This window comes from Barbus barbus, assembly GCF_936440315.1.
Source record: "Barbus barbus genome assembly, chromosome: 42".
NCBI lineage: Eukaryota > Metazoa > Chordata > Actinopteri > Cypriniformes > Cyprinidae > Barbus > Barbus barbus.
In genome coordinates, this window is record NC_136720.1 from 8,037,946 (window position 1) to 8,054,508 (window position 16,563).

The window sequence follows — 16,563 nt, forward strand, 5'->3', positions numbered from 1 at the left end:
AAAGATGGAATCATTCGCTGCTCTTGATTAAATACTGTTTATTTGCATCTTTGTTCTTGTTTTTATTAACAAAGATAAAATAAAAATAACTATATTGTGATTTAAAAATATATTAATTATTATTAAGAAAAGAATTGGAGGAAAATATGCAACGTTGCTTGGTGATTCTGCTTTGGAAACTCGATTTTTCTCCAAATCAGATCTGCTGCTTATTGTCTTCAAACGGCTGTAGCTCAGTCATTTTTTGAAGTCGTACATCATTTTGAAGGTATTTTAATGGAGAATGTGAAAATAACTCATTTTGGAAAATTTGCGCATTCCGACTCATTTTGCCAGCACCGGTCACATTTAGTTTTTTTTGTACTTTAGTAAAAGTACTATCCAGAGGCCTCTTTGTGTTTATAATTAACCTAGTACTTTTATCCCCCCTAAGTCCTAGAAGCCATTCTTCAAACTAGGTCAGCATATTCCATAGGTATTAATGTCAGGTGGCAATGGAATTTCAAAAAACTATTTACATTTTTGGGATGCAGATCAAAACTTGACTAATATTTGTAATCCGTATAAGCACATCCTAGGTGTGCACATTTAAGGTTTTGGTTAAATTGGTGTTGTTTAAAAAAGTTAAAAAATGTATTAAAGATAAACACATCACAGCTGTCAGACAAACTTCACAGTATATCAGTCTAAATGAAAGGACATAGAGCATGTGCAATACATTTTGAAACAATCTAATAATACGACTTGACATGAAATAGCAGTACTGAGAAAAAAAATCTAAAACATGATGACGAACATGTTTCTCGCTTAGTATCGTGACCCAGAATCACACATTCTCTGTCTGTTTGTCAGCTCAGTGTGGACACAAAAGAACCACCTGCTGTGTCATGTGCCCGTGTATCCAGCATATTGTAATTGTTCAGAAAACCAGAAACCTGCTGTCTTAAACCCAGAGCTCTCCAGCTGACTCACACAATAACATATAGATAGTCTCATCTCATTTTCTCTTTCTATGTTCTTCAAAGGTTGATTGTGTAAAAGCTTGTTTTGTAAATTAACTACATGATTTTCCATTACTAAATGTTTAGGTAAAAAACAAAAACAAGGTTTGATCACTATTGTTGTTACTACAGGATACCATGTTTTTGTTTCCGGATATGGAGACAAGTTGTTTAGGTTAAAATATCAATAAAAAAATAGCAATACATCCTTTGAAGTACACTACCTAAATAATAACTAACTGAAAGGGTTAATCCAGGAAAGGAAAAATACATAATACGATAATTTATACAGCTAAATGTTTGGGCAACAAGTTCAATAAAATGCTAAAAACATAAAACCAAAATAAGAAAATCACAAGCAAAACAACAACAAAAAAAAGACATAAAAAGCTAAACAAAAGAACAAAAACAAACAAACAAACAAAAAATCTAAATAAAACGAAAAATATAAAACAAATTAGCAAAAACAAAAAGCAAACAAAAGAAAACAAAACTACATTATAAAAGCAAAAAAACAAAACAAAAGGGAACTGTTTCTACAATTCCTAATACTCCAATTTCAGTATTGAATTGTCATGTATACACATCAAATGTTAAAATCATTGCTAAAGTATTAAAAGTACCAAAAGTTTTCCTGAACATCAAGCATCTCCAGGCTTCTTTCAGTCCTCATCCTTGTTCTCCACTGTCTTTAGAACTGAATCTTCGCCCAAGATCTTACACAGTTCGTTCAGTCTGAGCTGCATCTTAGGGATGCCTGCGAGCTGAGACTCCAAGCGTTGTTTTTCCTCCGTCAGTGAGAGCCGTGTGGCCGTATCCAGCTGCTCGAACCGCCAGCCGCCCTCCCCGTCAAACTGCAGCAGGTGTGTGTGGTATTTCCTGCGGATGGGTGAGAAGAGTATGAAGTTACATCATTTTATGAAATCTAATATGTATTGTGTGTGTGTGTACGATGCATTCCATGCATTTTTTGCTGTAGTAACTGGTAAAATGTTCCTTTATGCAGACTCATTCAAACAATTCCTTACTAAATATTTACATTCATATAAATAAATACTACTATACCTTCAGAGAGAGATCATTTTAATGCATTAATTTAGTGCAATATGAAAATAAATTAACTTAAAAATAACTTTTAATCATATTGTATTATATTGCATATAAGATATTTTTTCAATATCTAGTAAATAATTTACTGTTTACCTAATTTGAATATGTGACCCTAGACCACAAAACCAGTCATAAGTAGCACAGTATTTGTAGCAATATGGATTATTATCGCAAAATTATCAATTTTTCTTTAATGCCAAAAATCATCAGGATATTAAGTAAAGATCATGTTCCATGAAGATATTTAGTAAATTTCCTACTGTAAATATAGCAAAACTTAATTTTTGATTAGTAATTTGCATTAAGGACCAATTTAAATGCAATTTTCTCAATATTTTGATTTGTTTTGCACCCTCAGATTCCAGATTTTCAAATAGTTTTATCTCAGACAAATATTGTCCTATCATAAAATAATAAATAAAAGCATACATCAATGGAAAGCTTATTTATTCAGCTTCCAGATTACACATGATTTTATCAATAAAAAAGAAAAAAAGAAAAAAAAAGGTTTTGTGGTGCAGTCACATATTTTTTTTTTTGGGGGGGGGGGGAAGGGGGCATTATGTCATGCAAATACTGATTAATCAATCAGAATTAATTAGAATAACATAGTTCATTTATGTTATACGGTCCCTTCTTTCAAGATTAATTTCAAGAAATGTAAAGTTTTATGTTTCTTACCATAGAGAGGGTCTATGGGTGATGGACAGCAAGGAGATACCAGCATCCTTTGCAGCCTGAAATATTTTACCCTCTACATCAATACTGACCGCACTGGTGCACTCATCCAGCAAAGCATACTTAGGCCTGAAAAAAATGCATCATCAATTATTATTATAATTATTTAAAATCTATTAAAATACATTAAAACAACGACATCTTACTTGTGGTAAAACATGCGTGCCATGCCCATACGCTGTTTCTCGCCTCCAGAAAGAACATCTTTCCAGTCCAGCTCAGCATCCCACCCTGTTACCTCAAAAATGCTTATGTATTAGTGGAATAGATTCTTATTTATTTATTTTTTCCCAAATAAATGACAAAATGGCATTTTTAATTGGCGGAAAGCTGGCTCAAAAAACTGGAATCCTATTACACAGCACACAATAATTCTTTCAAGAATCAAAAAGAGATTGAAATGGTGAAACACTTTAATAATGCTAAGTGGGAATTACATGTACAAACCTCCTTCCCGGGTGACAATGTGGTTTAGATTGACAATGTCCAGAATAACTTCCAGGTCCTTGTCTCTGTAACCCTTGTCATGCAAGTCGTCTAGAGAGTCGGGGTAGATGACCTGGTCCCGTAACGTTCCAATGGACATGTATGGTCTGGAGAGAAGATAGAACATTTTTACTCTTATTTACTGATATTATGTCAGGTGAAGTGAAGTATTTAAGGTTGTGTGGTATTATATATAATATATAATATACAGACAGACAGACAGACAGACAGACAGACAGATAGATAGATAGATAGATAGATAGATAGATAGATAGATAGATAGATAAGCAAAACAGCCTGTGTATAAAATATTAATGGGCTTCCTGGGTCTGGCTGCGCTTGCACCTGCAGGAATCGGTAACTATTTCACTACTGAGGACTCTGGTTTCTATCACTCATCAGTTCACAGAGCTTTAGTTACGCTGTCTCTGACTCTGGGTACAGCAGTCAAATCCTGGCGGTGCAATGTCTGCAATATGGAACAGAGATAAAGGACAGTAGCTTTTCTGAAACATAGTGGGCCTTCTACCTAAATGTATTTTAATGCCTCGTAGGTCCACTCTTGACACAAATTCTGCTACAAAGAAAGCAAAAATTATATGCATAATAAAGTATTTCATTGTTACCTTAGTAACATGCTAACATCAAAAGCTATTGGAATCAATTGTGAGTTGAGTCTCCTATGCAAGTTATGTAAGGATTGTTGCTTTTCTCATTTTACTGTATATACACAGTAAATGTGATCCAATGTGCTTCTTGTATGTATACAAATGGTTACAGTATTTTTTTGGTTGTCAATATGGTATAGAGTTGCAAAGCATTTTGTTACTTGGTACGACTAGCAATAGATTTGTGAATGTAACACCACTTTAATGATTTGTATTACATTTCTTCATTTAATTATTTACTGTATTTCCATAAACCATACCCTGCAAAAACAATGTGGTTATGAAAGGGGTCCATGATTACAAAAGCAGCAGTCGATGAGAAAATTCTCTGCCTGTATAACTGTGCTGGTACAGTATAGGGTTTTTCACACAACACTTAAGCCCAGGTAAAGATTTCTTTCACAATTGTACTTTGGAAGCAGGGTTAGCACCACTTTTTTACCCAGGTTATGAAACCCTGCTCTGTCTGGAGCACCACTTTTGCAGTGTTAATCCTATATTACGGAGCAATAAGTTTAATGCCCTTATGTGAATGTCTGTGTGTAGTACTGCTAATTCTGTAGGCGCGTGTGTGTGTGTGTGTGAGATCTCATGGGTAAGTGCTGTCTGTACCTCTGTGGGATGTAAAACATGTGCTCAGGTGATGGTTTATACAGAAGTCCACCATACACAGGCCACAGGCCACTGAGGATCCGGAACAGAGAACTTTTCCCGCATCCATTTGGCCCTGTGATCAGCAAATGCATCCCTTCCTCTACCTGCAAACAATATCCAGTTAGAGGAAATTGAATACAGTTCACATGGTTAAGTAAAAGGTAAAGTATATAACTTTAAATGAAACCCTTAAGACATGCTTTTAATTTGATCTCAAGCCCTACAATTGAAAAAGTGTGGTGGAACGTTACAATAACTGGGTTATTTGTCTGTTAATGTGGAGCTTGATAGATGCAAACCAAAATGATTAATATAGACAAATCCTATATTAATGCAACAATTTGTCACGTAGCTTGGCTACCATAAACAAATAAACTCTTGCACAATGCCAAACAACTTTCCCTTCATAACCTTATCTTGACTTGTTTAGCACACTTCATGTTTCTGAGTCAAATATAAAACTTGACTGATAAAACCAGAAATATGTATATCTACAGTGTCACGTGTATAGCAAATAGCGCATTTGTGACCAAATATGTAGTACTAAAAGTTAAATGTTTATGTTCTTGTTTATCTCACCTTGAAGTTCAAGGAGGACACAACCACATCTCCATTAGGAGTGATTATAGGCACATTTTCACAGACTATACCTTTATCCACATCAATCACTTTGCCTGTGGAAAAATGTATACAATCAGTTTTAGAATGCAATCAAATATCGCTCATTAGAAAGTTATGGCACATTCCATAAATATAGTACACATTGGTGTCCCATTACTGTTTTAGTAAAGCATTAGAAGCACATTTTATTTAATCGTGTGAGACCTATTAGGGATGTCTGACATAAACATAAAATTAACCTTTTACAGCACTGTGGGAAAACAATTAAATGACTCCATTTCCTCATGTGTTTAAAGGAAATTGTAGTGTTGACATTATTAAGTTTAACCATTAAACAACTGTGAATTAATCAGTGTTTCTCAACCACTGTTGCCATATTGGTTTTACAAATATTTAACCAATGAAAAGCATTCAAAAGAGCTTGTGACTAAACCTCATAACTCCACCCAACCTCCATTCAGAAGACGCGCAGTTTGAAGACAGACGTCTACTTTGCAATGCAAGGGTAAATAAAGAACTGATGTTTGAATAAGTACAGCGTAAACCCTGATTTAAATTACTGTATATAAAAAAATTAAATATTAAAAGAAATTAGGGTTAGGGTTATTCCAAGCTGTTTCCTATTCTGAACTTTTTCTGTAATTTTATCAATTTGATCTGACCACCTGATTGCTAAACTGCAAAATCTCAAAAATCAAGGGTTTGACATGCTTTAAATGTTGGTAAAGAGCTTGCAAAACCTAAAAACTCCACAGAAATAAATAAATGAACACGTATAAAATTTTTTAAAAGAATATAATTTTCCAACTTAATTATTACTTTTTCCTTTTTAAATGTATCAGGCCCTATTTTTTAAGTATATTTGTGAAAAGTGCCACCTGTGTCAATTAAGTTTTATGAAAAAAAGTTTCGACTTCACTTAATATGATCTATAGTTTCATTTCATTCCAAGAAAGTATTGTTTTGTCACTCTTTCATTAGGGGCATGACTGAGCAATTAAAGGAAAAAATATAATTTTAATTAAAATAATTTAAGCTCGTGTTGTATGACTTTCTTTCTTCTGTGGCTTTTAATGTTCCACATGAAGGTGAAGTCATTTTTGGTTTTGGGTGAACACAGCAGCAGAATCACGCTATATTCATTAGACCTTTGATTTCCAGAGGCCCATCGATGTGCATCTCAGGTCGGTTATCATCCCCGCTTATCATCTCCCCTGCGGTCGAGACGGCAGATGAACGTTTGTATTTTCCCCTCTGGACTTCGTCAAATACCAAGAACATGTTGTGCACACGTGCCGTGTAGCCAGCCAACTCAGTGACCTAAAGCACACAGAACAAATGTAAGTGATTGGAGTGATAGCGAGTCCTTCAGAGGCTGAGGTGACCCAACAACAGATAGCATTGCTCAACTGCTGTTTGTCAGATCCAAAGTAAGTGACCAGGTATTTGGGGTACTTATGTAAACAAGTGACCTGAAATGTCTGCATTCTAGCATCAAAAATGCTAATCAGCCTTTGCTAAACCCATTGTGTGAAGTTTATAGATCAATCCTTTGCACAGTACTGGCTTGAATGCTTAATCTGATCCAAACCATGTCTTAGGAAGTGCTTACCCAGTGTTTTTCTTTGTTTAGGCACACACACCACATCCCAAGAGCCTCGGCAAGAAACATTGTGCTTTGGGGACTCAGTGGAATCAACAGGAAAGAGTTGTCTCCTGAGAGTAACTTGTGAACTGATCTTCTAAGGGGTTTGAGAATCTAGAGGTGGTTTTTTCTTTGCCAGCTTGATGTGCTCGGCTATATTAAAAAAGCTACTATTGCTTATACTTAACTTATAGTCTCAGAATTGGACATGTCTTCTATTGTGACTTCCACTTGTGGTCTTTGCACTTGAACAAGAGTCTACTTACAGTACATGACATATTTCCTGTATTTGGTCCAAGTGGGTGTGAAGACCACAAGTGTGTGAACTTTTCATTACCCAATGGAACACACTTGTTGTAAAAATGCAAGTGTTTATAGAACTTTATTTTTATTTTCAATACTTTGCATTTTAAAATAAACTTTGAATGTCTGTTCATTAGTTTTTATGTATAACACAATTTAATCATATTGTGGTGTTTCTAATTAAGCAATAAAGAGCAAACTGTAAAAAATTATCGTGATTTTAACGGTAAAAAACTGTGAAAATGCTACGGTAAAAACCTGTTACATGGTTAACGGAAAGTTCCTGTAAAATTTACAGGGAAAAACCGTAAACTTACGTTCCCAGAATTCCCTGCATTCCATTTCAAATTATGTTTGAATTTGAGGTTTTTTTCTTTGAAATAACTGTTTCTTCTTATTTATTTCTTATCGGTTATGTTTATTAGGGTTGTATGTTACATCTAATGTTGTTAAATTAATGTTTATAGCATATTTCAGTTTAATGAGTCTCACCATGATGGTGTTTAGTGCTTGTGTGAATGACACTGTGCACCTTCTATATATTCTATTGTTTAAAAGTTGCTTGTGATGGGCTTTGACTCATCATGTGACTTTCTCATCATCATCTGCATTTGGTGGTTATCAGTGTATTTCAAAGGAACAAAACAGATTTCAGTACTTTAATAGGTTGGTATATTAAGATTATATCAGATAAAGACATTACGGTATTTAACTGTAAATTTACGTTAAAACCGTAAAACCTACAACGTTGCTACCATATTTTTTACAGTAGAATTCTGGTAACCACAGCTGCCAGTTTTTTACCGTAAATTTTACGGTATTTTTTTTACAGTGCAGTATATACAAAATATATATCTCTGTGTTCTGGACCAATAACGTGCATTGTTTTACGCTTTACTACCAAATTATATCTCATTTTTATTCATATTTAATGTACACTGGAATAGTTTCTGTGACATCTCACGAGATCTCGGCAAAAAGTATCACGATTCATTTCCGCAACATGATGCATGATGGGATACGCTTAGCCTCGAATACTGCTCTGAAGTGTGGATTTAGTGTGCATTAAGGGCACAGAGATTTGCCGTTTTTTGAGAACAAAATTATTTATTATAAAATTAATATATTATTAATTATTAGAATGAATAAAAAATAACCTAATAAATAGATAAAAGCACATAACAAAATTACAAGTTAATAGTTAGTAAGGTAGTTGTTACGTTTAGGTATCGGGTAGGATTAGGAATGTAGAATAAGGTCATGCAGAATATGTAAGTACTAATAACAGCCAATATTACAGTTAATAACAGTTAACAATAAATAATAGGCATGCTAATTAAAAACTAGTTAGAATTAGTTAATAGTGAGAATTGGTCCCTAAAGAAAGTGTTATCAAAAGTATTAATATATACTATATACCATATACAGCACCCTAGTAAAATGGTTTTACAGTAGCAAGCACCACTCACATTTACATTTCTTGAGAAAATGTCAAAATATTAATTAATTATTAACAAATCACATGTAAGGCTAGTTGACAAGTATAATTAGAACACAATATGCTATTTAAAAGGTCTGAAATAGAGTGTTGTTGTGCTTTATAGTATCTAACACTGTAATGGACACACGCAGCATCTGTGAAGCAGCTCTGGCTGATGCTTTCTATTCAACAGATGGTGGATTAAGTTGCCCAGCAGGCTCAGTCAACAGAGTGGCAGTTGATACCAACACTGATCACTAGCCTACGTTAAGATTCCCAGCTTTCACTGCTGCATGACATCACATCCTTTGTGGTTTCAGTTCCTGTAGTGGAGATCTTGCTCTTGCTGTTGTACTGCTATACAAGAAAAATGTCATTTTTGTCACGACAGTTTGAGGGTTTTTTGTAGTTCCCATCGTTTTATTGTAGAATTAATGAATATACTAATAAAACAAATGTTACAAAGCAATATATGTATATATTTATACAGTGGCGTGCAAAAATTTGGGAACCCCTTGCAGAATCTGTGAAAATGTGAATAATAAAAAAAAAAAAAAGAGAGATCATACAAAATGATCATTTTTTATTTACTACTGTCCTGAGTAAGATATTTTACATAAAATATGTTTACATATTAGTGTTGTCACGATACTGGAATTTCTAACTTCGATACGATACCTTGAAAAATATCGATATTCGATACCATTTTCGATACCATGGAGAAAAAAACTGCCACAATATTAAGGGGGTAATTTTTTTAATTTAAAGATAAATGTAACAAGTCGAGAACATGCGGTATATTTTACATGAACAAAAAAATGTCTTGAGGTACTGCATTTGTTGATTTATTTATTAATCTTTTATTAATCTTAGCTAAATGTTAATTGAAACTAACGTTTACTAATACATGTACTAATTAAAATCCAAAGTTCTATTTGTTGATATTCTCATTTGCTTCATAACCAAAATATTTCCAGCTATAGGGCCCTATGAAATCCGTTTCATTTTTCCCCAAATTCCGTAAAAAAAAATTCTACATTCAATATTTTCCATTTTAATTTTTCTGGATTCCGTTTTTTTTCCCGTTTGAATTTTTCTGGACTTTTTTTTTTTAATGGTCAAATTAAATGCTATTAATCTAAAAGCATGTCTAATTCATTAAAATCATGAAAATTATACAATTTAAGATTTAATTTATTAAAAGTGTAACAAAAATGGCACGTTTAGGGCCGTATGAAATGTTTTATTTTTTCTCACCTTATGTTTTATTGTTACCAAATTCTGTGTTTTAGCATGTCTATTATTTGAATGCATACAAACAATTTGTATTTATTCTTACAGTAGCCTTATGAAATGTGTTTTACCCCTCAGAAATTCTGTGTTGTGTATTTAAATTTTACTGGATATCAGATGAAGGCATAAAACTATTTTAATTAATTTATATTTGAATTAATGAAAATTAAACATTTACATTTTTGGCAAATGAAGGGGATTTACTATTAAAATTAAAATATTTTGTGATTATTTCTTTTAAAAAATTAACAGTAGTAGTAAGTAGTAGTATTATGTACATTCTACTAAATAATAGTAATATAGCCTATTTCTGGCACACGGTCTTTAATAGGCTAAGTTAAACCGAACGTTTATTTTGACGGGTTGCCGTGAATACTTCTAAAGTTCTGTGTGTGTATGATATGACGCTAGTTTTACTGAAATTAAATGGTAAAATGCTCGTAAAGTGCCTTTCAGATCAGTTCTGGAGATATTGTTGATGTATTTATGTCCTCATTGAGACGGCAGACGCTGAAATCACCGCGAGCGCCACATTAGTAAACAAAACCGCACGTGCAGCACATTCACACAGAGACACGCAGGATTCATATTAAATCAACTTTTGCAGCTTAATATTTACAGATATTAGTCCTTGTCGTGATTTGATTTAAGTGTAATGACCTACTTTTGATTAATTCATCCAAACTTTGACAAATTCCGTGACATTCCGCGTTAAACTGTCAATTCCGTTTTTATGACTGGATTCCGTGCGCGTTCTCTGCATCGCGGAGATCATAGATCCCTACAGATAGCGCTCCTGCTGTGTTCTTTAACAACCAGAGCTGTGTTTCCCAAAAGCATCGTAAGCTTAAGTACATCGTAGACCCATTGAAATCAATGGAGCTACGATCAACTTATGCTTACGATGCTTTTGGAAAGCACAGCCCAGAGCAGTCATCTTTCGATTCACTTCACTTTTGCTATTTAACCAGAGCGAAGGAGACGAGTGCGGTCACGTGTGGTGCTGGTCCACGCGCCTTTGGAGAGAAGTGAAAGTGACAGCTCGGCTAGTATCGGTGTATCGATACTTCGGGAAATTAATATTGGTACCGTTCAGATATTTCAGTATCGATATTTATCAAAATATCGATATTTTTGACAACACTATTACATATAGTCCACAATATAAAAAAATTGCTGAAATTATTAAAACAACCTCCTTCAAAAGTTTGGGAAGCCTTGGTTCTTAATACTGTGTGTGGTTACCTGGATGATCCACGGCTGTTTTGTTTTGTTTTGTGATGGTTGTTCATGAGTCCCTTCTTTGTTCTGAACTGTTAAACTGAGCACTGTTCTTCAGTGTCCTGCGGATTCTTCAGTTTTCCAGCATCTTTTGCATATTTGAACCCTTTCCAGCAGTGACTGTATGATTATGAGATCCACTTTTTCACACTGAGGATGATTGAGGGACTCAAACACAACTATTATAAAAGGTTCAAACATTCACTGATGCTCCTGAAGGAAACACGATAAATTAAGTAAAACTTTTTGAATTTGAACATCAGGGTAAATTATACTTAATTTGTCTTCCAGGAAACATTCAAGTATCTTCTGTTGCCCTCCAGTGCCGGCTCCTCGCACGTGCCCTCCTGCGTCTCCGCTGGTTCCGTCCAGCTCCGCGCTTCAAGAGCGCCCCCCAGAGTCTGCGCTGCAAGAGCGCCCCACAGAGTCCGCACTGCAAGAGCGCCCCACAGAGTCCGCACTGCAAGAGCGCCCCACAGAGTCCGCGCTGCAGGAGCGCCCCACAAAGTCCGCTCCTCAGTGGCTCCCAGGGGGGAACTTCCCCAAGAAAATTTTTTGGGGGGGTTATAGGGTCATGGCCTGTGTGGCCGGGCCAAGGGCCAAGGCCACAGAACCCGAAAAAATAAGGCCGTGGCCCCCCGAGTCTCCAGTCCCGCCATGGCCTCCCGAGTCCCTAGATCCGCCATCACCTCCTGAGTCCCTTGTCTCGCCATGGCCTCCTGAATCCCCGGATCCGCCATGGCCGCCTGAGTCCCCTGTCCCGCCATGGCCTCCCGAATCCCCAGATCCGCCATGGCCTCCCGTATCTCCTGATCAGCCATGGCCTCCCGAGTCTCCTGACCCGCCATGGCCTCCTGTGTCTCCTGTCCCACCATGGCCTCTTGAGTCCCCTGTCTCGCCATGGCTTCCCAAATCCCCGGATCCGCCATGGCCTCCCGAGTCCCCTGATCCGCCATGGCCTCCCGAGTCCCCTGACCAGCCATGGCCTCCCGAGTCCCCTGACACGCCATGGCCTCCCGAGTCCCCTGACACGCCATGGCCTCCCGAGTCCCCTGACCCGCCATGGCCTCCTGTGCCTCCCGTTCCGCCATGGCTCTCGGAACGGGCCCCCGCTCTGGAGGCAGGTAGCCCTGCCCCTTCATCCCTGGAGGCCTCCAGAGCGCCCACCCCATTAGATGGAATAGGGCGTGAGGACACGCCTTCCGGAGGGGGGCGTTATGTCAGTCCTGTGTCTTGTTTTCCCCTCCTCTTGTGTCTCTATTTGACCTTCCTCATTCCTGTGATCAGTAGTTAATTAGTCCCTAGCCCTGTTTAATTTCTCCACACCTGTTTCTGTTCTTCCTCTGTGATTTCCTTGTGTTCTTAAGCCCTGTGTTTCCCTACCCCTGTGTCCGGTATTATCGTCATCTCGACTCGTCATCTCCATGTCTCCTGTGATCCCAGTGTTATCAATAAAGTTCTGAATTTTGTGAAGTTCCTCGCCTCCGCGTTTCCCTGCTCCAGAGTGGGCTCTGACAAGAACAGTGCTCAGTTTAACAGTTCAGAACAAACAAGGGACTCATGAACAACCATCACAAAACAAAAAAACAGCATTGGATCATCCAGGGAACCACATACAGTATTAAGAACCAAGGCTAGGTTACTCTAAAAAAGTTATTCATTTCTAGCTACTGGTTACTGTGCAATTAGATGACTAATTACTCAAAAAAGTATTGCAATACTTATTATCAATCTTGACCACTTGAACAATACAATAATAGACATGAAGCTGCTCTTTTAATTCTTTAAAATAAATAATATACAATTGCATATATTATTCTTGAAATGGCATGTTTAATTTTGATGTTAAATCCGCTAATGTTTTATGTAGAAATGTTCTATAGTTTATACAGCGTTTAACATAATTACATCAGAAGTAACTGTAATTAAATTACAGAAAAATGCAGCCTTGGGGAACATAAGAGTCTTCTTTCAAAAATATTTACATAGATCTTAAAATAACATTTATTTCCTTTAATGTAAAAAGGAAATAACTGTGAAAAATGTCAAGAAAGAAGAGCACGTTTAATATTTTACCTCTTTATAAGAAGACATGATCCTTTCAATGGCGTCAGCCCCTGAGGCCAGTAGATTGCGAGCTGTTGTAAAGGCCTCTGTTCTTTCACTCACTAACACTTGTGTCTGACCGTCAGCCAGCTCTTTAAGAAACAAATGAATATGAAACATGGCATCTTCAGGCAAATACTACTCTATGTACCTCTATGTATCTATATTTCTAAAATAGAAGCACTGGAACGTCATTTAAAATAAGGCTCAACACATAAATTGCAATATATAAAGTAGTTACACAAACTACACTTCCACATACCATTGTCAGCAAAGCCAGTGGCAGTGATAATGGGCACTGCCACCATAACCAGGCCACTTCCACTCCAGACGTACTTCATGAGGAACTGTTCAACCATGATGTACCACAGACGTTTTGACAGAATGAGGTTCATCTGCTCCGCCAGGGCACTATAACACTTCTGCAGCTGCCTCATCTCCACCTGCCACGTGAGAACAGATTAAATACACTGACCATTGACAGACCTCAAAAAGAAAATGGCTAGTTATGGAAATCAGAAATTAAACATAAAAAAGAATGACAAAGTTTGCTTACAGTATACAAACTATATAGGCCTTCTTATGCATGACTACAGAATTTGCAGTATACACTGAAAAATGGTAGCATTGAAATGAACTGGTTTTAAGTAAAGTTAAATCAAACAGAAATATGGTAACAATTACAGGTTACCTCTTTTTACGATGTATAATGTATAGGGTATTCACTTTATATTATCTAGGCTATCAAAAATCATTATTGAGTAAAGATCATGTTCTGTGAAGATATTTTGTAAATGTTCTACTGTAAATATATCAAAACGTAATTTTTGATTAGTAATATGCATTGCTAAGAACTTCATTTGGACAACTTTAAAGGTGATTTTTTTTCAATATTTTGATTTGATTTGCACCCTCAGATTCTAGATTTTCAAATAGCTGTATCTCATCCAGATTTGTCATATCCTAACAAATCATACATTAATAGAAAGCTTATTCATTCATGATGTATAAATCTCAATAAAAAAGCCTTATGACTGGTTTTGTGGTTCAGGGTCACATGTACTTCCTCAGCATATGTCCCTATAAATGTGACTTCCTTAGCATTTTTGTAACATTTTTATATATGTAGGCCTATGCACATGCGTACACTGTGTCTAACACGTTTAAAAGTCCTCTGTAATTTAATAAGCAATCACATTTGCACTATATGATCGATGCATTCCCTCGCCTTACGCCCCCCAGAAAGCAATTAACGTTACTAATGTTCTATTGATTTTTATACATGCACATGTGCATTATGCGTTTCCTCACCGTGTGTCCCCTATAGAAGGCGATCTCCTCTGCATTGGCTATGATTCTGGAGTGCACATAACGCAAGTAGCCCTTCCTGTGCGCCTCCTCCGCCACCAGCTTACCGAACCTCGGCGAGCAGGCGCGCAGAACCTTCGCCGTGGCGAACACCACCAGACCCGCTAACAGAGTCGGTCCGGTTGCGTTCGCACCGCGAGACCTCGCAGTCTGTATTAAAGTATACGAAGTCAGTACCACGTCCAGGATGGGTTTGGTGAGGTTTGAGTACAGATGCGCAATGGACTGCGAGAACATCATCACATCCTCGGTTAGAGACTGGTCCGGGTTCGCCAGCCTCCCGTCCATGTTGCTGACCTTATAATAGGTCTGATCGGTGAAATACGTTTTATATGCATGATCCACCAAACGCGTGCGGAAGGCGAGCGCGAGCTTGCACTCCAGATACCGGATCGCGCTGTTGACAAAAGTGGCCGGGATGGCGATCAGAAGCCATTTCATCAGTTTGATCATGAAGCTCCGCGGCTGCTTCTCTACGATCGTTTTCACTATTTTACCATCCAAACCTGCCACATAAATAGACAGAAACGTCCGTGAAACCAGAGCTAGTGAATGTAAACCTAGCAAACCCAGTTCTTTAGTTACAAACCTCGGGAATACGATTTGAACCAGTTCAAGAACCTGCTTGAAGAATTCCGCATTGACTCCGGGTGATTTACTGAGGCTAGAGGCGGTCTCCGGTGTAGCTTTAGGAGCAGATATCAATCCGTTCTCATGTCCCGGTGCAGACGCGCTTTTCTTGGTTGTTTTCCGTTGATTTATTTGTTTGCAGATGAAGGGGTAAAGCGTCTTCGCCCCGTACGCGGCGGCCGCCAGGAACAGCGCTCTTTTCGCCGCAGTGCTCTGACTCCATCTCACTTTTGATGCTGCATGGAGGATGTTGCTCATGTTTTAATCCTGCTTTTACAAAAATAGGTCGTTTGCAATCTTCAGTTTGTTCCAAATTACATCCATAGGGTCACGCGATGTCTTAAACAGAGAATATATACATATAATTCATGGTGCCGTAAGAGTGAAACTGCACCGCTAGGTAAGACGCTTCCGTCATTTGGGCTTTTCGTGCTGGTTACGCCCCCTCTCCACGCTGATTGGTTGCCGCACCTGACGTATTTAAATATAAAGAATGGTCTGATCCATCGATATAGAACATTGAAGCTTTAAAAGATATAAGAAATTAAAAAAGAATGTATAGAATATTTGAATCCTTAACTTATGGAAATTTCTTGCAAGTAATTTTTTCTTTCTTTCTTTCTTTCTTTCTTTCTTTCTTTCTTTCTTTCTTTCGTTCTCTTTCTTTCTTTTTTCTGTTTGCTCCTTTGATGAATGTAATTGATAATAGTTGAAAACTCTGTCTCTGTGATCCTCTCTATATATAATTGTATATATACACCGGCAAAGGATATAAGTATGCTCTCCCCCCACTCACCATCATGAACAGCACTGTGAGTGCAGTGGAGTCATTGAGATTCCTGGGCACCACCATCTCTGAAGTGGGATATTCACATTGACTCCATTGTCAGAAAGGCCCAGCAGAGGTTGTACTTTCTTCGCCAGCTGAGGAAGTTCAACCTGCCACAGGACTTACTGAAACAGTTCTACTCCGGCATCATCGAATCCATCCTCTGCACCTCAATAACTGTCTGGTTCAGCTCAGCTACCAAATCTGACCTCAGAAGACTACGGAGAGTAGTCCGGACTGCTGAGCGAATCATTGGTACAACCCTCCCCACTCTCCAAGAACTGTGCTTATCCAGAGTGAGCAAAAGGGCTGGCAAAATCACTCTGGACCCCTCATATCCAGCACACAAC

At 37.4% G+C, this 16,563-nt stretch overlaps 1 protein-coding gene across 1 annotated transcript; it reads right to left on the minus strand.

Annotated features, from left to right (window-relative positions):
- Nucleotides 1-29: 29 nt before the first annotated feature.
- Nucleotides 30-15,837, minus strand: LOC306861369 (ATP-binding cassette sub-family D member 2-like). The gene is made up of 10 exons (XM_079403592.1): nucleotides 14,698-15,837; nucleotides 13,649-13,829; nucleotides 13,357-13,478; nucleotides 6,427-6,598; nucleotides 5,237-5,331; nucleotides 4,616-4,761; nucleotides 3,297-3,442; nucleotides 2,996-3,080; nucleotides 2,793-2,918; nucleotides 30-1,880 (listed from the first exon to the last, which is right to left on the minus strand). The coding sequence occupies exons 1-10, from the start codon at nucleotides 15,640-15,642 to the stop codon at nucleotides 1,664-1,666; spliced, it is 2,235 nt and encodes a 744-aa protein (XP_079259718.1). The 5' UTR covers nucleotides 15,643-15,837; the 3' UTR covers nucleotides 30-1,663.
- Nucleotides 15,838-16,563: the final 726 nt, after the last annotated feature.

What these genes read in the sequence shown, in the direction of transcription:
- LOC306861369 (XM_079403592.1), bottom strand. Translation starts at nt 15,642, where the DNA reads ATGAGCAACATCCTCCATGCAGCATCAAAAGTGAGATGGAGTCAGAGC. An exon ending in ATGTTTTACATCCCACAGAG is followed by an intron (nt 3,443 to 4,615) that starts GTACAGACAGCA and finishes TCTTCTCTCCAG; the next exon opens with ACCATACATGTCCATTGGAA. An exon ending in CATTGTCACCCGGGAAGGAG is followed by an intron (nt 3,081 to 3,296) that starts GTTTGTACATGT and finishes TTGAGGTAACAG; the next exon opens with GGTGGGATGCTGAGCTGGAC.